The following is a 23740-nucleotide window of genomic DNA, read 5'->3' as shown; positions in this document are numbered from 1 at the left end:
AAAATGATAAAGATTTTTGAGCAAGGAATGGCATAATCAGATCTGTGCCTTAGCAAGATTATTTTAGCAACTCTGTGGACAATGAATAAGAGAAGGAAAAGACTGATTTTGAGGCTCATGAAATAACCCTGACTACAAATGGTGAAGGGATGAAATAGGGTTAATGGCGATGTAAGTGAAAAGAAGGTGACTAAGGTCAAAATTTATGGAGAAATAACAGGTAAGACTTGGCAACTGATTAGATAAGGAAAAAGCAAAGAGAAGAGCCAGAATGATTCTGAGATTGTGAACCTGAGTGAATGGAAGGATGTGGTGGTGCCCCATAAAGAAAAAGTAGTCAACCATGTGGGGAAGTAGGGTAGATCATCAGATGTGTCTGAACATGTTGAATTTGAAACAATTATATGAGACAGCAAAGAAAAATAGGACTAGCAAGGTTCAACGGCATTTTAAGTCAACCAACATTTTTTCCTCCTGTAGCACATCATTGCTGTTGTTGTTATTGTCCTTTTTGTTGCAATGGATGGTTACTAATAATTGGTCTACTGATGAAGACATTGATACTTGATAGAGAAAAATAATTTTAAAATCATACCTCTTTCATTTCCTTACAGTTTCTACCTGAACTATAATTTACCATTACCACCTTCAATATATATGGCAATACTTTTATGTCATTATCTACTGTAAAATGAACAGATTAATTGTGTGGGATTTGAATTCAAGGGAGAAATTAGGATCGGATATAGATTGGGATAGGATATAACTAACTTGGCATATGGAAAGAGCCCTGGATTTGCACTTAGAGGCCTTGGATTCAAATCCAAGCTCTGCCACTTACTGGTTGAGTGCCCTTAAACAAAATACTTGACCTCTCTAGGACTCAGTTGTGTCATCTATGAAATGACGAGATGACGTGTGAGGTCCCTATGAACTTGTGTGCGCCATTAGGCAAATACCTTAGCCACTAGGCTCCTCTATCTACCTCACATTGATATTTTGAAAATGCTGTGAACTTCTAGGAAGAAAGGAATTATGAAATTTCGAGGTAACATGCATACTTTACTCTAAGAACTGGTACACCCACCCCCTGCCATGACAGAATTTCCTACTAGTTCTAATCAATCCAAAGTAGTAGAATGAGAAGCATACAAGGTGATCATGTAACAGAAAAAGGAAAATCAAACAGCTAGGAATTCATAGGATCATAAATCTAGAACTGAAAGTGACCTCAGAGGCTATCTAGTTTAAACCCCTAATTTTACAGATGAGAAAACTGAGGCCTGGGAAGATTCAATGAATTGCCTCTAGTCACAAGGATATTAAACATCAAAAATGGTATATGAACCCTCCATTCAACCTCCAGTGTAAGTTCTATTTGTAGAAGCCCCCTTCCTGGTGACTTCCCACACCATCCCACAAATCCCAACCCCAGGTTTCAGAAACACTGTTCTCAGCTTTTGCACGTGTGGATTTTTTCCCCGATTTTTTACTAAAGACACTGAACAATTACCAGGTTCTGGAGGCCCTCTCCAAAGTAAGGGATACCTTACAACACAACTGCATCTCTTCAGAGCAGCAGTCCAATCCATGCTGTCAAATATCCATCTCCTCGTTCACTCCTCCTCCCTACACTCCCAATCAAAATTCCTACTCACTGAGAGTGATGTTGATATGATTACAGGCAGCATGCAGGACTGATAGGTTCAACCTTAACACAGGATGTTTACGTCTATAAGAACTTATCTCCATTGATGATAGTGACAGTATCTATGAACAGTAAGCCTTCAGGGATTTCTAATTCCCAATTTTTACCCTCTTCTTCCTTATCCACACCTCTGACCACTATCCCTCTCTTCCCCAGCAAGTACCCAATCCTTCCTAAACTTATCTATTTCTACTGAGAGCATCACCATTCTCCCAGTCACTAGGGTTAAATGTATACAAATAAGTATAGTTCACAACAGAATGCAGTAATTACTTCTAAGTAGAAGAATGAGGTTAGTTATCACGGAGGAAATAAAATTTGAAATAGCTTTGAAGGATGAGTAGAAATTTGAAAAGCATAGATGAAGAGGAAGAACATTCCAAGAAGAAGAAATAAATGATAAAGGTACAAAATACTGCATAATATAGGACTTACAGCTGAGGGACCAAGAATCACATGATCTAACTTTCTTATTTTACAGATAAAAACCAGTCCAAAAGAAGATGGTTATACAGGTAATATCAAAGTCAAAATTCAAAGCTAGGTCTTCTAACTTCAAACACAGCTCTCTTTCCATTAACCTAGAGTTCAGGGGACGAATATTAATTACATTATAGTGGTAGAAATGACATGTGGGAAGGGAGTGGAAAAAGTCAAAGATCACATGAGGTTTCAAACCTGAGAGGATGCTGGTATCAATAAAGGAAACAGGGAATTAAGAAAAAGGAACACATTTCAAGAAGAAAATAACTTCTATTTGGGGCATCTTGATTTTGAAATGATGACAAAATATCTACACGTAAATATCCAATGAAGAGTCCTCCAAAAAGAAGCCAGGAGTAGAGATGAAGATTTGGAATCCTCCCCAGAAGAAACTACTGAAGCCAAAACAAGAGGGTTTAGAGAGAAGAAAAAAAAAACAGAAAACCTGCTATTTATTGGGCAGGAAGGGGAAAAAATCAAGACAGTAAAGGAACAGTCAGAGAAGTAGAATGAAAGCCTAAAGATTATGGTACAATGAAAGTCAAAGGAAAAAGAAGAAAAAATTTAGTAGAGAAGTAAAAGATAAGAAAGACAGAAAAATACCGTCATCTGCATCTCTAGCTATACCTAAAACATCATGACTGATGTTTATAACAATGACTAAGTCATAAAGAAAAATGTTCAATTAATACTCCATAGAGTCCAACAATTCAGATAACTATACAATCTACTTCAGAAAGGTGATTTCTTAAAGGTTCCAAATAGCCAGAACTTTGCTATCTGATAAAAGCTGAAGTAAAGCCATGGAACTGAAGAAAGGTCTAGAAAGGTAAAGGGTCCCTAACCTTTTTCTCAAACCAGGACCCCTTCTACACAATCAAAAATTTCATGGACATCTACAAGACAGTAGTCACAGTATAGGAACTGATTTTAAAAATAGATGATGGTAAAAAGTTCTTACAAATTAAGTAATGCTGTTAAATAAAGTTGTTTTATTAATCATAGTAATGCTTTCACACATTTAAAAAACAAAAGTTTGACACATATATGTGTGACACATTATATAAGTCATATGCCATATTTAAAGAGCTAAAAAAAGCTAATAAAAGATATGCATAACCTTCAGGGGTTTGGGCTCCACAATCTGAAAGACAGATATAAAACATGGTCTCAGTTTCCTAACAAATGTCAGCATTTGGGATGGAATCACACAACTTTGCCCTAATTTGTCCTCTTCCTGTAATTCATCCTAACATAAAAGGAATTAATTTGGCAGAAATGCTAGTTCTCATAGCCATTACTGTTATTACTCAGCATTTGGGGAGTAAGAAAACTGTGGTCAATAATTATGTGATGGTATAGCTTCAAGATCTCTCAATGCTCCTCACTGTTTTCTGGCAGTAAAGTCGACAAAAATTATCTTCACGTGACTCAGGCACCACAAGACATCTTTTCCAATTTTAGCCTTCTTCCTATGCTATCTTAAAAATGATGTTGAAGCTACAAGCAATTTAGCGAACCAATAACAAGTTTTATACATCAAGACACAGTTGCCTATGAGCCTTTCCATGTTCAAAGATTTGTTCTCAGCTATTAAGCCTTCCCCGATCTCCTCTGCCCCAGATAAAAGGGCTCTCTCTCTTTCCTCAAATTTATCTACAGTACTTTGTCTGGATTGCTACCTTACACCATTACACTCAAACTTAGACTTTACACAGTTGCTTACACATAATTTTCTCCCAAGTCAAGAATTTAAGAGCTTACTTACTATCATCCAAGCATTGAGCTAAGTACTAGGATACAAGGAAAGGCAAAAAAACAAAGTAACACAAAATCCACAGCCCATGTCCTGAGGGAGTTCATATTCTAAAGGGAGAAGACAACATGTAAACAACTATAAACATATAAGACATATCCGGAGGAAAGTACTCTGAGAAGGGAAGTTATTAGGAACTTGACAGGGGGAGGGGGTAAAAAGGACTGCGAAAGACTTCCTACAGAAGGCAGAATTTGAGCTGGGTTTTGAAGTCAGAGAAACTAAAAAGCACAAGTGAGGAGGTAGAGCATTCCAGGTGAAGGGGACAGACATACAAAGGTATTGATATGGAGAAGAGACTGCTATGTTTGAGTAACTACTGGAAGACAGCAAAGTATGAGAAGACTGAAAAGGCAGGAAGAGGCCATGTTATGGAGAGATCTAAATGCCAAACAAAAGTATATATATTTGATCCTAAAGATAACAGAGAGCTATTGGAGCTCATTGAGAAGGGGAATGACATAGTCACATCTACACTTTAGAAAAATCAACTTCTTTGCAGCAGGTGAGTGGATGATAGATTGAAATGGGAAGAGGCTTGAGGTAGGGAGACCACTTAGAACACAACTACAATAGTTTAGGTAAGGAACAATAAGGGTCTGAATTAATAGATTGTAAACTATCTAAGGGCGTCCCCAGTAAAGTATCACAATGAATTTCACAAGGTATCTGCTTAATTAATGTTTGTAATATTGAACTGAATGATTTGGGAACTGGTTCTAGAAAACTTAAAACATGCATTTAAACAGATTAATAATATATTATACAATATATTGTGTGCATACTATTTTCATATATGCTTACCATAGTTCTGGAGTATAGTACTAAACAGTTGTTCTCACCAAAAGACATAAGAAGTCAGCACACCTAAAAAAGTCCAGTTGGCTATCCACAAAGCCATACCCTCTATTTTTTATTGCCCCCATAAAAAAAAAATTCCCCTTTCTTTGGGAAATTAAAATTCTCAATTAAAATAATTTGAAGTGCTTGTGCTGATTTAATTTTGCAAAGAGAAGGCAGACAGGATGTTCTTACTAGGTAGGACTTGACTCCTAAATTGCTTTTTCCACACTAATCATACAGAGTACAAACCTACTGACCTTTTAGAATATAGCCCCTTCATTTTCCCAGTCTCTTTCCTAATGAGGCAATAAAGTGAGATATATAAGGCAATGATAAGAGATCCTGATGATTTTCCAATTTTGTCATTGCTTTTTCTTTCTTGATCTGAGTAACAAGAAAGGATTATCATAACATAACAACCCTCCCCTACCTCATCATCCCCATGCTTACCAAACTCCAGACATTGTATAACCCTCCTCATATGACTTCAATCTGACTTAAAATTCTCCTATCTATCCTAGACACTGCCATCATCCTTAGTGTCTTCAAAATCCTAATTACTTATCCTTCTAATATGCTCATACTATAACGCATTGTGCTATGCTGGGGATACAAAAATTAAAAGCAGATCCTTTCCCAAAGGAACTCACATTCTAAGGGACATGTCAAAACATATGCAAATACATGAATAAAAAATAATTTGAGAGGGACAAGAGCACTAAAAATTGAGATCAGGAAAAGCTTCTCATCAGAGGTGGTACAGTGGTACCTAAGCTGAGACATGAAGGAAGTTAATGATAATAAGAGGCAGAGATGTAGAGCCTTAGGCAAAGATAAATAGAAAGAATTTAGGATGACAAATTTGTAAAGCAGCAAGTTAGCTTGGTTATAACATCGAAAGCATGAAAAGAAGTAATGAGAACTAAGTCTGGAAAAGAAGGCTGGAACCAGACTGTAAAGAGTTTTAAATTCCAAATGCTTCAATTTGTATTTTTTTTCCTTAGAGTCAATAGGAAGCTAAGGATTTTTGACAGCAGTGTAATGACACACTCAGGTTTGTGCTTTTAGAAGAAAAATTTGGTACCTGTGTGATGAATGGAAGAGAAGAAACTGAAAGCAATGAGACCTAGTAAGAACCCACTGGCACAGTCCAGGCAACACTGGTAAGGGCTTAAAATAGGATAGTAGACTTGTGAGTGGTTAGAAAAGGATAAATCCAAGATATATCGTGCAAGAAATATCTATAAAACTTGTCAACTGATTAGATATGTGTAGTGAGAGAAAAGAATGAGTCAAACATGATGGAGGTTGAAAACCCAGATGAATGGAAAGATGATAATGCCAACAGAAATACGAAAACTTGGAAAAAGGGTGGGTTTAAGGGAAAGATGAGCTCCAATTTGGATATGCTGGGTTTGAGATGCCAACAGTATATCCAGGTAGGGACATTAAACAGGCAATTAGCAATGTAGGACTGAAGTTCATTTCTATTTCATTTAAGGCACTTAAAAGCACAGCAATGCACTGGATGGACATATCTTTAATTCATTCAACAGTATACAAAATTCTGTGGTAGGCAATAAGGTAGATACACAGTTTGTGATTTCCAAAATCTTTAACACTGACACTCCTCTCTGCCATTCTTCTATCTCGTCCATTCCACAATTCATCAGCACCTCTCTGATTTTCCCTCTTTCTCCAGGAAGTAAAACCAACATTAGTAGACCCACATCAATGTGTTCCAACACTCTGGAATCCTGCCCCTACTTTTTTTTCCTGATGTAACTCACCGTGCACATTGCCAGGCCAGGATTAACCTCACTGCTAGCTAACTTTCTCAATTACTTTTTCTGGGCAGGCAAGCACAGCTGGAGTCCTGAAACTCAATCAACTGATTCTCTACAAATTTAGAGTCTTTAAACTAAAATGGAACCAAAACATTGCTCAGCAATTAAAGAATAAAGATTCATCTAAGTTGACTCCCTATTGTATTCTACAGAACATCTCTTCCAAATCTTTTAAATTCTCAAATTCCTAATCATAATTTGGCACCCCCCTTCTCTGTAGGTAGTACAGTTTCTTACTTTACTAAAAAAAGGTAACCTTCAGATATCTCCCTACTTCACTGAAAAGATCAACAGTATCAGATATGAACTGCTACAGCTCCCAAAATGCTTATGTTGTCATTAATCACTATTCACTTGTACCCTTAATTTCATTCTCTCCTAGCACCTGCAGGACCAAATTACAACAATTAGGTCTTCTCTTTCTCTAGTCTTTTAACCTATCTTTTCCCCCTGCTTCCTTCTCCTCTACCTACAAAAAATTCAAATCTGACCTCTCCCCTAAAAAAAAAAAACAAAAAAAACAAAAACTCCTTCAACCCAGCTACATCTTCTGAACCAGCTTTTCTCCTTCCATTTACCTCCAAGATTTTTTTTAAATTTATTGATGCTTTTTTCCTGCACCACTGTAACTTTCTAATGACCTATACCTCTATTTGAATCCCTCTTCACAACAAATAAGTACATTCAAGCAAAGCAAATAAATACACTGGCCATGTATGGATGCTTCATTCCACACCTATTGGGTATCATCTCTCTGCTGAGAGGCAGGAGGCATGGTTCACCAAAAGTCCTCTGAAGTCATGATTTCACACACAACATTCATAGGAGTTCTGAAGTCTTTAAATACTGTTTTTTTTCCATTAGTGTTGTCATCATGGAAATTGTTCTAGTCCTTCTTATTTCATTCTGTATCAATTCATACAAGTCTTCCCAAGTTTCTCTGAATTCTTCATATCTGTCATTTTTTGTAGAACAAGAATACTCTATTACATTCAAAAAATACAATTTGCTCAGCCATTCTCCCAGTCACTAAGGATCCACTTTTCTTCTAGTTATTAACTGACTTAACCAACCTATGCCTCAGTTTTCTCAGTAATAATAACAGGTCACATTTATAAAGCACCTGCTATATGCAAGGCATTGTGCTAAGCACTTTTTGCTAACATTGTCTCATTTGATCTTCACAACAATCCTATGAATTGCTATTATTATCCTAATTTTACAGTTGAGGAAACTGAAGCAGAGGTTACATGACTTGCCCAAAATCACACAGCTAATAAATATCTAAGGCTAGTTTGGAACTCAGGTCTTTCTGACTCCAGGTCCAGTGCCATCAAGCTGCCTAAAAGAGTACAAAATGACATAAAAAAAGCTACAAAATAGAGATAATAGCACTCATCTCAAGGGTTGTTGTGAAGATAAAATGAAATGATTTATGTAAATAGCGATGCAGACATAAAACACTACATACAAATGTCAGCTATTACTAAATATTTCTCTGTCTCCCTTTTCCTGTCCCTCTCCCATCTTTAATGATCCCATTATATCCTATTCTATCGCATAGCCCTGTTAAGGAGTATAGAGTGGGAAAAAAGGATTTTCTTGACTTCAAGGCTCCACTGGCATGATTCTCCTTCCCTTAGAGACTAGTAACAATTACACTGTGAGAGGCAATTTTTTCCAAATATCACAGTTTGAAACTTGAAATATATTTTCTCCTAAAAGCAAACATTTTTAAGTGACAGCTTCTCAGACCAGTGTAAAAGGTCTACTTAACTCACAATACTGATGAAAGATTTAACAAGTGCAATAGTATTATTTTATGCTACTGTGTTCTTCATTGTAAATAGACAAGAGCTTATATAAACTGAGAGCTAAACTCAGAGACCTATAAGCCTAATAAGAACCCCCTCTAAAACACACATATCAAGTAGTTCTCCAACCTTTGCTTGAAGACATCCAGTGGGAGTGAATCCAGAGTCTCCCAAGGTTATCCATCACCTCTAAATGAGATAGCTCTAAATGCAAGGAAGTTTTTCTTTATCTGAAGTCAAAATCTGCATTTATGTAACTCCAGCAGATTTGCTCCTAGTTTTGCAGTAGGAGCCACGAAGGAAAAAGTCTAATTCTTCTTTCATGTAATGATCCATCAAACACATGAAAATACTTATAATGGCCCCCACAAATCTCTAAACATTCCCATTTCCTTCAAGCAATCTTCACATTATATGATCTTTAGGCCTTAACCAATCCTGATTGCTCCACTTAGGACAATACCTTGCTTTTTAAATGTCTTTCCTAAAATATGCTACCCCAAATTGAACACAATAATTCAGATACAGTTTAACTAGGGAAAAGAACAGTTGGAGAATCACTTTCCTACCTCAACACATTTATCTAAATAGACTAATGGATCAATGATCACTCCTACAGAACACAAGCTCTTTGAAAATGGAATTTTTCATATCTCTTTGTATTTCCCATGGCCTAGTACATATTACATGCCCAGTAACATACTTGTTGAATAAAAAAAAAAGTTAACAACTGAGACCCCTTGAATGCTAGCTCATACTGGGTGACTTCTGACTATGTCTTCCCGTAAATAGAGTACAGGGTGATCTGTTGTAGACTTTCTGCCAGGGCTAGTGATACTGCACACTCTTAAAAATCACTACAAACATTTCCTTGATCTCCACACTTTCTTGAAGTGAGATACTCGTTCACTGTCCTTCATATGAAAAGCTATCCCTAGAGAACTTCTCTGGCAAACTGATCATGAGGTCATACTCCAAAATATTACAGCAAATTCTTCAAAGACCTTAGTCAGTTGAAATATTTTCTCCAGAAGGGAAGACAGTAACCATCATATACCTTAAGATATCATTTTCATGCTTTACCTTAGATAAAACAATTCACTTCCTATGTGCCAAGGCTTATAAGGATACAAATCTCAGAGTTTTACCTAGTGTGGTAATTGGACAGCAAACACATAGTCTTTCATGAGACCTGAACTTAAAGCATTTCTTTATTTGATAGGAAAGAGCTTTCACAAAGCCAGAGGCACTTCCATGCCACAGAAAGTCAGTGAAGTACGACTTCAACGAAATATTTCAGATACTTATGAAGTGAGTTTTTTTGAACTTGTCTAGGATACATACCACAATGTATTTCTAAGGAAAATTAACTCTAGATACTAAAACACTGTCTAAAAATGAACTTTGGAGGACACAGTTCTTTTGTATGCTAGAAATTATAGAATAAGGTCCTAGCTCTGTTTCTAGCTCTCAGGACTTTGCCACCAAATGCCACAGCTGTCCCTTTATCCTAGAACTTTCTCCAGGACAGGACCTTCTCACCCTGGAACCTACCTCCACCTCTCCAGCCCCCTTTTCCCATTGGTGAATTCCTCTAGGTGTTTCCATTTGGGGAAAGATCTATCTTTCTATCTTTTTATCCTTCATCGCCCTCCTGGTTCTGCTTTTGACACAAGGATTTTACCACCATGACCCTACCCACATGTATAATTCCTACTCTACCCTTTCTAGCTCTATTTTGTATGACGACTTTCATTTAAAATGTGGGCCCCTTGAGGGCTGAGAGTCTCTCTTTCTGCTTGTATTTTTGTATCCCTAGTGCTTACCACAGTGACTTGCACACAATAATCATTTAATAAAAACACTCTTGCCTTGTCATTAGAAAGACTCATCCAACAAGAAAAACCTAAGCTTGAAGTACTGTTGTTGTTCAGTCATTTCAGTCATGTCTGACTCTTCATAATCCCATTTGGGATTTTCTTGGCAAAGATACCAGAGTGGTTTACTATTTCCTTCTCCAGCTCATTTTACAAATGAGGAACTAAGGAAAACAGGGTTATGTGACTTGCCCAGGATCACACAGCTAGTAAGTATCTGAGGCCAGATTTGAACTCACAAAGATGAAGCCTAAGACTCTATCCACTGTGCTGCCTAAGTTTACAGGAAACAAAGATAATTTCATTTTTTTTTAATCTATTATCTTCTGGTTAACAAAAAAAAAAAACAAAAAACCTGTGACCAGTAGATTATTTGTTTTTTTGTGTATAAAGTAACTCTCCATAGTCAAAGAGATTAACAGCATTACTCATATAAAATATTCATGACTAACAGCTGAGAATTCTATTGTAATGAGTAAAAATCAGGTTATTAATGATATAAAATGGATATGGATCTCCAATGACAGGCACAATTCTATATTATAAAACCCTGCATTTTTAAAAGAAGCCCACCACACTAGTAGACTTTCGGTCATATTATTCACATTAGGAATTCTGTTCTTATTTTTGAGACATTTCTTCCTCAGGATCATAAAACTAATGTCATCCAAGGACGGCTCATTTCTATTTCTCTCAGAAAGACCCATAATCTGAACATGAGCAAACAGTGAACAAAATCCCTAATGGTCCCGTCAGCATACATTTTTCATAAAATGATTATCCCTTTGCAGCCTCAGCTTCTTAAGCCTTTTTCCCCTCCTATAATTGTTTTCCTGGTAGGCTAGGCAACAATTACCACTGTTACACAGGACTGAGTATGTTCACAAGCCATATATTTTACAATACATAAGTGTAGTGTCTCTGATATCTGGTGCTTTTATCACTAATTGCACTATAAAGCGTGCTATTAAAACTGGGACAAACAAGACTGTAAAAATCACATAATGGACTGTAATCATTTTATAAAAGACTTTTGTAAATGACAATTTATTTTTTAAGTTTCTAGTTATATAATGATTTTTCTATATTTTTGTTTCCAGAGGATAACCTGAAGAAAGTTATTTATATTTGAAAATATATGTTATATGCCTGTTTTTCAAAAAAAATACCTCAAAATTAAATATCAGAGAAAACTTTAAACAATGTCATATGTCCAAATCTATTACTTAATATTAATGGTTTACAAACCATGTTACATAAAAACAAGGTTCCAATAGACGGTCTATCTGTGTGGCTCTTTCAAAGAAAATGTGGTCATGACAGTCAAGTTTAAGTTATGGCTTCTTCCATACCCTCTAGGGATTAGGGATAAAGGAAAGAAAAATGATGCAGAAAAGGTTCAGCCTTCTAACATCCAAAAGCCATGACAAAACATAATTGTCAAATGTTATACTTCAGGGAAACAGAACTGGCAACAAGGCATTATTACCAATTACTACTGGAAATCCAAAATTACCTATGTCTCATATATAGTCAACTCAATTTTTCCTGGGCTAAATTTTCAATTTGTGAATTATAAGCCTTTTATTCATTTCAATGTTCACATTTCTTGCTCCAGAGGATAAGTAGCACATGGGGAAAAAATGTTATAAATTCAAATCAGTCATTTTTGCTACTTACTAACAGCACTGCTAAAAGGTTAAGAGAGGTAGAGATTTTAACTATTGACTCAAATGAGGTCTGGGGATTATCTCTAGATTTCAATTATCCATGCTATCCTTGTCCTTCATTCCCAGAGAGACAGTTGCATCGCGACTCTTATAAGAAAACATTAAAAGTGCCACAGAGCACATCTTACAAAGTGAACAGCGACATAAAAGCTATAGAACAAAAGAATAATTATAAAATTCATGAAAGACAATGCAACTTATACTTTTTATCTGGATTATAGGCATCATGTTAAGAAAATATTGAGTTGGGTTCCTTGTTATGGAATGTAACAAGTAAAATTCAAACATATTTGGGGAAATTCAAGCATTTTCTTATATTCTTGGGATTAATGGCCTTAATGAAAGCAAAATGTCAGATTTAAAACAAATGATTAGTAATTTATGAATTTGCTAAATGACATTCTTTCCTGAGGATAAATCAACTTGGATTCAAGCATTAGCCAAAATATGCTAAAATAAGAGATGTTACCTATTCTAAAATGCTACTAGTGATATTAAAAAGTCATATGCATTTGAATATTTAGAACCTACTTTTTAAGTCACTGAAATTTAAGGTTTCACAATGATGTTTGAAATACTCCTAAAAGAAAATATATATAAAATATGTAACCTACAATAAAACATAGAAAATGAGTTACCTTCACGATAGTTTTCTTCAAGAAGTCTAAGACAAATGCTAAAAACTCTTAAATTTTATATATATATATATATATATATATATATATGTATATATGCTACTAATTTGAGAACTAAGTAATTCACGTATTCATAGACAAAACTTACTTTGTCAGATGCTTCAGAAGCCAAGAGATTAGTGGCAAGGGTTTGTAGCTTGTGATGGGCCATATTTTTTAGAGCAGCAAGACTACGTCTTGTCATAGCCTGTTTTAAATTAATAGCTGGATGACTAAGAGAATCGACTGCAGCAGGAACTGCTTCATCACAAGCATTCAATATCTCGACTGCTGTAATCCCCATCACACAACGATCCAGTGCACCTTAAAAAAAAGGAACATTTTAAGTATATTGCATTATATTAAAACCTCAATTAATTTACTTAAAACAATAAATAAAAAAATTTTAATCTGCAACATGTCCGTCAGTGATTATCTCAAATATTACTCTGGACTTCATCAATTCCCTACTCCAATGTTCAAAACGAATGCATCTTTCTCCCTAGGCAATTTCACTAAGTTACTACTACCTGCCTGTAAAGCCCTTGTGTGGCTTTCCATTCCACTTCAGCTATAGACAAGAGAAAAACCTTTTCTAGGCTGTCACCACATTTCCTCCACAATCACCAAGGAAATTTACTTTTTTTTTTTTTTTTTTTTAGGCAACTGGGGTTAAGTGACTTTGCCCATGGTCACACAGCTAGTAAGTGTCAAGCATTTGGTCTGAGGCCGCATTTGAACTCAGGTCCTCCTGACTCCAGGGCTGGTGCTCTATCCACTGCGCCACCTAGCTGCCCCCAAAATTTACTTCAATAATTCTATGTGCAGAGCACAGTGTTTGGTGTTGAAGGACCTTACCTTCTCCACCAAACACACAAGAGTCCTTGGCCTCAATATGTGTTACAATTTACCTGCTTCATGATCTCTTAAACCAATCATTCTATTCCCAACCTTTAAGTTTTCACTCAAGTTGATATGTATGGCTGGAAAATCCTTCCCCTACTAACCATATTGTTATCTTCCCTCCATTTACACAACTCACAAAGTCTCATTTTTTCCACAAAAGTATCTTGGACTACAAGATGAGTGGATAAATGTCTCTCTGGAGGCATTCTCATAGCTAAACTTAACCATTCCCAAGATTCTGGCTAAATCCAATCTTTTTCTTAATGTGCTTATAAAACAACAAGAAAATTTCAAAATACCTGTTTGCTCTTTTTTTTCATGTATATACCCTGTTTTTGGCCATCTATTCAATGTAATTCAATAAATATTCATTCAGCACTTTCAAAGCATTGTGTTCAGACAACAGGGATCTAAATACCAAAAAATGACAGTCCTCCAAAAAGAGCTTAAGTTCTATTGGGAAAGATACCAAATGTACTCATGGAAAGCAGACTATGATGGAAACAAATGAGAGATGCAGACAAATGGCTTTAGGAAAATTTGAGGAAGGAAAAAACATTTTCAGCTAAGAGAGATTCACATGTCTCCATCAGGCTACCAAACACTACTCTCCCAGCAGGCAGAGAAACATTTAGCCAAATGCTACCCACAGAGAGATCTTCAGGTGTCACTTTAGATGATGACAACGTAGGCATTTTTTCAAGACCATTTCAAAGCAAGATTGAATGGTTTGGGGCAGGAGTGGGGGGTGGGGAGGGGAAATTATAGAAGGCACTATACAAGCTTGACTATTAACATGAAAGCATGTTTTCTGGTAGTTATTGTTCATCGTTTGTTCTCAAAGAGGACCAATGATATCATGGGGTGATACCTTGAATTGTGCAAGAATTGGACTTAAGTGAAGCAAACCTCTGCAAAGTCATCAGCCTCACTCTCTCCTCCAGAGTCATCAAAGTCCAGTAGCAAGACAAACGTCAAGATGACTGGCAATATAACAGACAAGAACACGAGACCAAGACCTGGCTTTGAGTACCAACTGTACCATTTATTGTGTGTGAGAGATCTTACTCAACCTCCCTGCGGTTCAATTCCCTCATTTATAAACAGATAATGCTTGCAAAGCCCTCTAAAAAAGAAAGATAATATGAAAATATTTTGTAACCATAAAGCACTATGTATAAAATAATAAAAAATAAGAATAGTTTACATCTATGTAGCACTTGAAGGTTTGCAAAGTACTTTATGCATGCTAACTCACTTGGTCCTCACAGCAACTCTGTGAGGTAGATGTTATTATTATCTCTATTTTAAAGATAAGGAAAATGAGCCTGAAAAAGGTTAAGTGATCTGTCTATGGTAACACAACTAAGAGGTATCTCAGGCAAAATTTGGACCCAGGTCTTCCTGACTCCAACTCCAGAGCTCTAGCTCCTATACAACCTCAATTCCTCTTAAACACAGTAACATAATGTTAGATAAAACCAAAGATCCCCGTTCCCAGGAGAAAGGCTCACTACTAGGTTAAACGAAAAAAGAAAAACTACCACAAAAGCAGTTTGGCAGAAATTAGATGCAGACCAATATCTCAAACCATATACCAAGATAAATTACAAATGACATTTTACTTAAGACATAAAAGGTGACATTATAAGCAAATTAGGATGAAGAAATTATCTGTTTTACAACTATGAATAAGGGAAGATGATGAAACAAGGAAGAAAAAGGATGACATAAAATTTTCAAGGTTTTGTATGAACAAAAATTTTAAATAGGCAACTAAAAAAAATTTTACAAGAAGTCTCAGTTAACCCTTTCCAAGATTGATAAGAAATTGATTCAACTTTATAAGAATGTGAGTCATTCCTCCAAAAGGTAAATTATTAAATCATATTAACAGGCAGTTTTCAAAAGAAAAAAATACAAGCTATCAATAGCCACATGAAAAAATGTAACAACTCACTAACAATTAGAGAAAAGTAAATCAGAGCATCTCTGAGATATCATCTCATCTCCATCAAATAGACAACAACGACAAATAATGAAATATGTCAAATTTTGGAGGGGCTACAGAAAACAGGCATACTAAAGTACTGTTGGTAAAACCAGTAAATGGTTTAGCCATCTGGGAAAACAATCTAGAACTATGTCCAAAAAGTCACAAAAGTGCATGGTCTTGGGCTTGTAGCCCAAAAAGAGCAAAGAAACAGGAAACTGATTCGTATGTACAAAAATATTTATATTTATATCATTTATTTACTTATATCAGCTCTTCTCATGATGGCTATGAACCAGTATCTGGGGGGTGTGCCAATCAGGTAAGGAATGACTGAACAAATTAGAATATATGAATGTAATGGAATACTATTGTGGCAAAAAATTACGATGTAATGGATAGTGTCAGAGAAAACATAGAAGATATGTATATGCTGACACAGAGTGAAGTGAACAGAACCAGGAGAATAAATGTACCAAACAACTCAACCCAATAATCCACCACTCCTGTAAAAGGATGTAACAGAGTCCAGAGTCCCAATATTTAGATTCCTCATGTCACTTCCTCCATATCATCTACCTATTTATCTTGATGAGTACAACCCATGCTATGAAACTGAATTAAGGATCAGCATGAGATGCAATACTGGGAAAGAACCTGTATTTACAAAAATATAGCAGCAACTTTTGTTGTTGCAAAGAACTAGAGCAAGAAGAATATCAATAAAAGAACAGCTGAACAAATTATGGTATATAAATGTAATGAAATATTATTGAACTATAACAAATAATGAAAGGGAATGAATGATTCAGAAAAATAAGGCAAGGCTTATATGAAATGATGTGGAATGAAATGACATCACTAGGAGTCAAGTCAATAAACATTTATTAAGGACCTACTATGGCCAGGCACAGTACTAAGCACTGTCTTTTATATACTAACAGGAACAATATAAAGGAAACAACTTTGAAAGACTTTAGAACTCTTATCAATGCAATGACAAACCACAAGACCAAAGATAACTCAAACTACTCACCTTCTAACAAAGAGGTGACAGAGTTTATCAGATAGACTCAAAATGTAGAATGAGATATGTCTTTCTGGAGATAGACAAAGAGAAAATTTGCTTCACTTGATACAGAACTCATTATCTTTCTCTCTAAACCCTCCATTTCTCGTACCGCCATATTACTGTCAAGGGTAACATCAACCTCTCAGGCTCCCAGACTTGCAATCTAGAAGTCATCCTAGACTCCTCACTATCTCTTAGCCCCATATCCAAGCTGCTGCCAAGGCTTGTCGATCTCACCTTATGCAACATCTCTCAAATATACCCCCTTCTCTCCTCTGACACTGCCAGTACTCTTGTATAGGCCCTCATCGCCTCATGTCTGGACTATTGTAATAGCCTATCACTGGATCTGCCTGCCTCAAATCTCTCCTTATACCAATCCATCTGCCATTCAGTCACTAAAGTGATATTACTAAAGCACAGATCCTATCATGTCATCCTTTCACTCAATAAACTCCAGTGGCTTCATATTGCCTCCAAAATAAAATACAAAATCATCTCTTTGGTATACAAAAACCTTCATAACTTTGCTCTATCTCAACCTTTTCAGCCTTACACTTCATTCTCTACCACCTACTCTTCAATCCAATGACACTGGTATCCTGTATGTTCCACAAACAAGACACTCCATCTCATCTCCAGGCATTTCCACTGTCTGTCCCTCATACCTGGAAGACTCTCTCCTCATCACTGTCTCCTTACTTCCTTGTGTTTCTTCAAATCCCAACTAAAATCCCATCTTCTTCAGGGAGTCTTTACCATTCCCTCTTAATTTCAGTGCTCTCTCTCTGTGAATTATTTCCTAATTATCCTGTACATAGCTTCTTTGTTATCTCCTCCATTAGATTATAAGCTCCTTGAGGACAGGAACTGGGTTTTTTGCATCCCCAGCACTCAGCACAATGCCCAACACATATATGCACTTAAATGTTTACTGACTGACTGGACTATGCATATTTGTTGCAAAAGTGCTTTTTTTTTCCAAATGAAAGAGAGTGAGTAGATAAAAGTTATAAAGAAAATAAAGAATACTTAAAAAACAATATAAAATGTAAGACTTTAAAAAAAATAGTTCTCCTTTTTCCTCTATAATGCCTTGAGCAATTTTTCATACACAGTAAAAGGTTAATAAATCCTGGTTGAATGAATATTTTGGAACCACGCAGTCCAGTCCCATATTTTCTTCTTAGTGTTAAATGATCACAAACCTATCCACCAAACATACCCACACACTCAAATGCTATCATTAGTTGCCTACAGATCATCCCATGTGTACAGGGGAGGCTATGAAACAATTTGATAATAGCTGATACAGAGTATTCGATGGAAACTTTATCCTAAGACAGAGTAATGGTAAATTATCACTGTACTTTTTATTCTTTTGATAATTCTAATTCAAATTACTAAATATTTACAGAAAATAGTGAAGTTAACTGACAGTCTTAGAATAATAACTGACTATATTAGATAAATTTCACTGAATAAGCCTATTTATCAGAATTTTAATTCCATTTTAAAATTGTGGTATTCATGGATATATTTTCCTCAGTTTAGTTTTATGAAAGAATAAAATTTCTTGGTAGGCCAATATTAATCCATACCTAAACTACAGCCAATATCACAGGAACAAAGGCTCCTTTCTCATAACCAAGAGACTTCTCATAACAAGGTCTGATTCAAATAACCATAAGGTATTGTTTCATTTGGTCTAGAAATTGATGTCAAGTATTAATTCCTAACCTAATTTTCCAAAACAACCTTTAAAAAATTCAGGGCAATTATTTCCTAATGTAATCATTACTTTCAGATTTTTAATAACTTAAGCCCCTACCAAAATACTAAAGTTTCTCAATAAATACTTGTTGAATGAACTATTGAAAGATTCTAATCTTCACACGAAAAAAATTGTCATTCTTAGTACACCAAAAAAATTCCATTTGTTTCAAATACAACTTAGTCACAAGTCACCTCCTGTTTTTGGTAAATTTTTTTACCACTTTAAAAAATATGGTAGCATTTTATTAAGCATAAATAAAATATATGCATTAGGCAAAAAGCATTATTATTATTACCATAAATAGCATCTCTATAGCACTTTAAGTTTCACAAAAAGCACTTTATGTGTTATCTCTTGATCTACCTATCCTACCCCAATCTCCAACTTCACATCCCCTTTCAGACATCTCAAACTGGATGCCCAGTAGACATCTTAAACTCAGTATGTTCCAAACAGAACTCACTGTCTTTCCCCCTAAACATCCTCTCCTACCTCCCCGCCACCTTCCCTATCTCTGTAGAGGGCAAAAGTCCATCAGGTTCACAAGGTTCACAACCTAGAAGTCATCCTAGATTCCTCCCTTTCTTTCACCCTTCACATGCAAGCTATTGCCAAGGTCTGTCAATTTCACCTTTGCAGCATCTTTCAAATATGCTCCCTTCTCTCTTCTGATAATTGTCACCATTCTGGTGCAGGCTCTTATCACCTCACACTACTGGACTCCACACTAGTAGACTACTGCAATAGTCTACTGGTGGGGGGTCTACTCTTTCAAGTCTCTCCCCACTACATCCCATCCTCCATTCAGCCACAGAAATGATTTTACTAAAATGTAGATCCAATCATATCACCCTCCTACTCAACAAACTCTAGTGGTCTCTACTGCCTCCAGAATCAAATACAAAATGTTCTGTTTGGTATTCAAAGCCTTTCTTAACCTAGACTCCTTCTACCTTTCCAGTCTTCTTACACCTTACATGGATGTGTCACTTTAACCCAGTGACACTATGAGCTTACTGTCTTATCCCACAACCAAGGCACTCTCTCAAGTCTGGGTACTTTCTTTGGCTATTCCCCTGTGCCTGGATCACTCTTCCTGTTCTGCTTCAACCACTGACCTCCCTGGCTTCTTTTAATGCTTGGCCAAAATCCCACTATCTACAAAGAAGCAGCTAGGTGGCACAATGGATAGAGCACTGGCCCTGGAATCAGGAAGACCTGAGTTCAAATTCGGCCTCAGACACTTAACACTTACTAGCTGTGTGACCCTGGGCAAGTCACTTAACCCCACTGTCTAGTCAAAAAACGAACAAACAAACAAACAAAAAAACAAGGAAGCCTTTCCAAACCCTTCTTAATCCCAGTGCCTTCCCCTGGTTAATTATTTCCTATTTATGCTGTATATAGCTTGCTTTGTTTATATTTGTTTACATGTCCTCTCTCTCTCATTAGATGATAAGCTCCTTGAGGGCAGCAACTGTCTTTTTTCTTTTTTTGTATCCTAAGCACTTAGAACAGAACCTGGCACGTAGTGGGCACTTAATAAGTGTTGATCAATCAATAGACAATAAGCTTGTATGGTAGGTGCTATTATTATCCCCATTTTACTGATAAAGAAATTAAAGCTGAAAAAGTTTAAGAGACTTGCCTAGGGTTCAGGTAGAATCTGTCTAAGTCGTCTACTCCAAGCCCAGCCCTCCAAGCACTGTACCACTTTGCTGCCTTCTTAACAGAATCACAGAATAGAGTATGAGATCCTATAGGGCAAAAATGAACTAAATTGTGCTTGACATCCTGACAATTCGCTTCCTAATATGTTTAAAGAAGGAAGAAAAAAAAAAAGATCATATACATCAAAGGCAGTAAAACCCATGATCACAGTTTTTTATGATCATAGGCTCAGAATGTTACAGCTGAAATGGTTTAGGGATGGTTTACTCCAATTCCATTATGCAGATCAGGAAATAATCAAAGACAAAACCATACCAAGCATAACAATTAGGAAAGAAAAAAGTAGAAAAAAATAGAGCACCTTTTTCGGCTGAGCAATTATCTTTTATTACGAGATTACTAAATTCCGGGAATATAAATACAAGTAGAAAGAAAGACAGTTTCTGCCTTTACATTCAAATAGGAGAATACATGGGGAGCTACAGGGTAGGATTGGCAGAGCAAAATTAAGCATTAAGATAAAGTAAAATGATAGTTGATACCCAATCACCCACAAGTACTAGGTAACCGGAAGAGTTCCTCTTCTAACTATAGTGATGACTTTGAGCATAGAGCTGTCCCTCATTAAAAAGCCCATGTGGGCAGACAGAAAAGTTCTGGCAGATCACATACCAAGTTGGAAAGAATCAAGAACAAGCCACCATGAACTGTCACCCCAGGACCAACCTCACTAAGTTAGGAGAAAACTTACAGAGACCTGGCCACAACATAATGAATTTTTTTGGCCACAGTAATTAATGAAATCACTTACAGAGAGGCATGAAGAGACTGTGGTCTGTGTTGGTGGGAGGAGTATCTACATCTTTAGAATCACACATTCTTTGAAATACTGAAATAATTGGAATGTTTCTCACTTAAAAATCATTTTGTTAGATTTATTCTTATTAGTAGCATTTGGATCACTTGTCTGACCATCTATCTACACCTTCAGGGGAAGGTGGTACTACTCTTAGATACAAAGAAGTTGCACATGTCTCAAAGGGCAAAAAAAACCCTTCAGAATTACACAGGTTTACCAATGTACCAAACAACTCAACCCAATAATTCACTACTCCTTCTGCAAAAGGGAGTAACAGAGTCCAGAGTCTAAATATTAGACTCCTCATGTCACTTTCCCCCTCATTATCTACCTATTTATCTTGATGAGTGCAACCCATGCTATGAACCTGACTTAAGGATTAGCATGAGATGCAATATTGGGAAAGAATCCATATTTACAAAAATACAGCATCAACTTTTGTTCTTGCAAAGAACTAAAGCAAGAGGAATATCAATTAAAGAACAGCTGAACAAATTATGGTATATGAATGTAATGAAATATTATTGAACTAACAAATAATGAAAGGAAATGATTCAGTGAAACATGGAAAGTCTTATATGAAACTATGCAGAATGAAATGAACATCAACAGGAGAACAATTTATGCTGTGACTAGAATACTACAATGAATATAGTGTTGGAAGCAAGATTTATGGCACAGGGAGCCACTAATAAAAGAGTAAGTAAAGAAAGTGTTGGAAGCTGGTTCTAGACTTTTTGCTGTGACTCCAGAAGTGGTAGAATAAGACAGCCCACCCCAAGATATTCAGAGTCCACATCATTTTCCAGAATATACTGTAACAAAACTGTGTTACAGACCCTTTCCTAGGCCCTAATGCATTTGTCTTACATAAGCTAAGCAGAAAGAAACACAGTTAGATATAATTCTGTGTTTTGTACCACATGTAGGTGGTTATTAGTGTTCAATGATTTTTCTTAAATTTTGAATAATAAAAATTGCCACTAAAATTAATCAAAAGGAGAGAATTAACTTGGGAAACACAATATAGGAACAATAAAACTATTGCTCTTTCAAATCTAAACATCTCTTCTAATTTCTGAGGTAACAAACTAAAAGAAAAGGCAACATTTCATTTAAAATCTTTGTCATTTAAATAAATTAACCATTGATTCTATCTACAATTCAGTGACAAACCACACAAGAGTTATATTACAACATCTGACATTTAAATGACCTTTTGGTTTTCAAGCAGATCTACTTTCTGCACTCCATTTCACCAGTCACACAATCTAAACTATGGTGATTTTAGATGCAAGATGCTCAATCAGGTATATTACTAAAAACACACAATAAATGGAATAAACATATGTACCGGCTACAAATAGCCAATGTATCTTTTTAAGTTCTTAATCTTCAAAATATATTATCAGACATTGAAAATAAATATTTGAGATATTTATTATAATATCAATTTGTATTTTATTTTAAAATCTTACTGTACATGTTGAAGGAGAAGGATTCAGTTAAGATAATCAGCATGAAAAAATATACATAATTCAATATAATCAATAAAAGTCTAAAAGCCAAAATATGAGATATTTATTATAATATCAATTTGTATTTTATTTTAAAATCTTATTGTACATGTTGAAGGAGAAGGATTCAGTTAAGATAATCAGCATGAAAAAATATACATAATTCAATATAATCAATAAAAGTCTAAAAGCCAAAATATGGAAGGAATTAAAAAAAAAACCATGAAATCAAGAATTATGCAAAAATGGACAAAGATAAAAGTCATCACAAAGAAAAATTGCAAACTATAAATAACCATATGAAAATTGTTCCAAGTTATTAATTTTTTAAAATACACATTAAAACTACTCTACTTTACACTTCAAATCCAAATAAGTCAACAGAAAGACCCTGTACATACAAAAATATCCATAATAGTACTTTTTAATAACAATTAATTGGAAACAATATGGTGATGACCAGCTAGAAAGCTGGAGACACACCATGGAAAATCTCAGAATGAATCAGGCTAAGGAATTTGGAATTTAGCATATAAGCAACATGGAAGCTTGAATATTTAAAAACAGTAGAGTGACAAGACTAAATCTGTATTTGGGGGAAATAACTCAGCACAGTACAAGATAGGATACAAAACAGGCTGGAGGCAGTAAGATCACTTAGGATACTACTTTGATAGTCTACATGGAACATGGATATATGAACCTTAACTAGAATGCTAGCAAGAGAAATGGAAAGGATGAATATGAGAAAAAAAATAAGAAGGAAGAATCGACAGGAACTAGTGACTGCCTCAATATGAAGGATAAGAGAAAGGGACAGAAAACAGTAAGACAACTGTTATCTTCCACATGCATAAAACCAAGAAATCATTCACCACAGCTTTAACCTTGATTGAACATTGTCCAGCACTTAGGCCACAGCTCTTTCTCAGCACCAATTTCCAAAACATTTCACATGCTTCTACAATTTCCCTTAACTGTTATCTTTATCTTTAAATTTAAGGGCAAATAACAAAGAATATAGAAAAATAATTCAATATCTTTTGACAAAATAAAATGCAACTAAATCCAATCACTTTCTCAATAAACACCATCAGAAAAAAGGATAAAAATACGTGATAATAAACACTTGGTATTTCAAATGCGCCATTAA

At 35.6% G+C, this 23740-nt stretch overlaps 1 protein-coding gene across 4 annotated transcripts in view; it reads right to left on the bottom strand.

Moving 5' to 3' along the window:
• Positions 1 to 23740, bottom strand: part of WDR7 (WD repeat domain 7) — a 458806-nt gene that overhangs the window by 351987 nt on the left and 83079 nt on the right. For all 4 annotated transcript variants that reach the window (XM_027868951.1, XM_027868954.1, XM_027868953.1 and 1 more), the window contains one exon: positions 12902 to 13116. In XM_027868951.1, the coding sequence (XP_027724752.1) occupies positions 12902 to 13116 (215 nt within the window). The remainder of the gene's footprint in view (positions 1 to 12901; positions 13117 to 23740) is intronic.

This window comes from Vombatus ursinus, unplaced genomic scaffold (genome assembly GCF_900497805.2).
Source record: "Vombatus ursinus unplaced genomic scaffold, bare-nosed wombat genome assembly UNPS02014791.1, whole genome shotgun sequence".
Classification (NCBI taxonomy): domain Eukaryota; kingdom Metazoa; phylum Chordata; class Mammalia; order Diprotodontia; family Vombatidae; genus Vombatus; species Vombatus ursinus.
The sequence above is the reverse complement of the archived record's forward strand: the minus strand, read 5'-3'. Positions and strand labels throughout refer to the sequence as shown.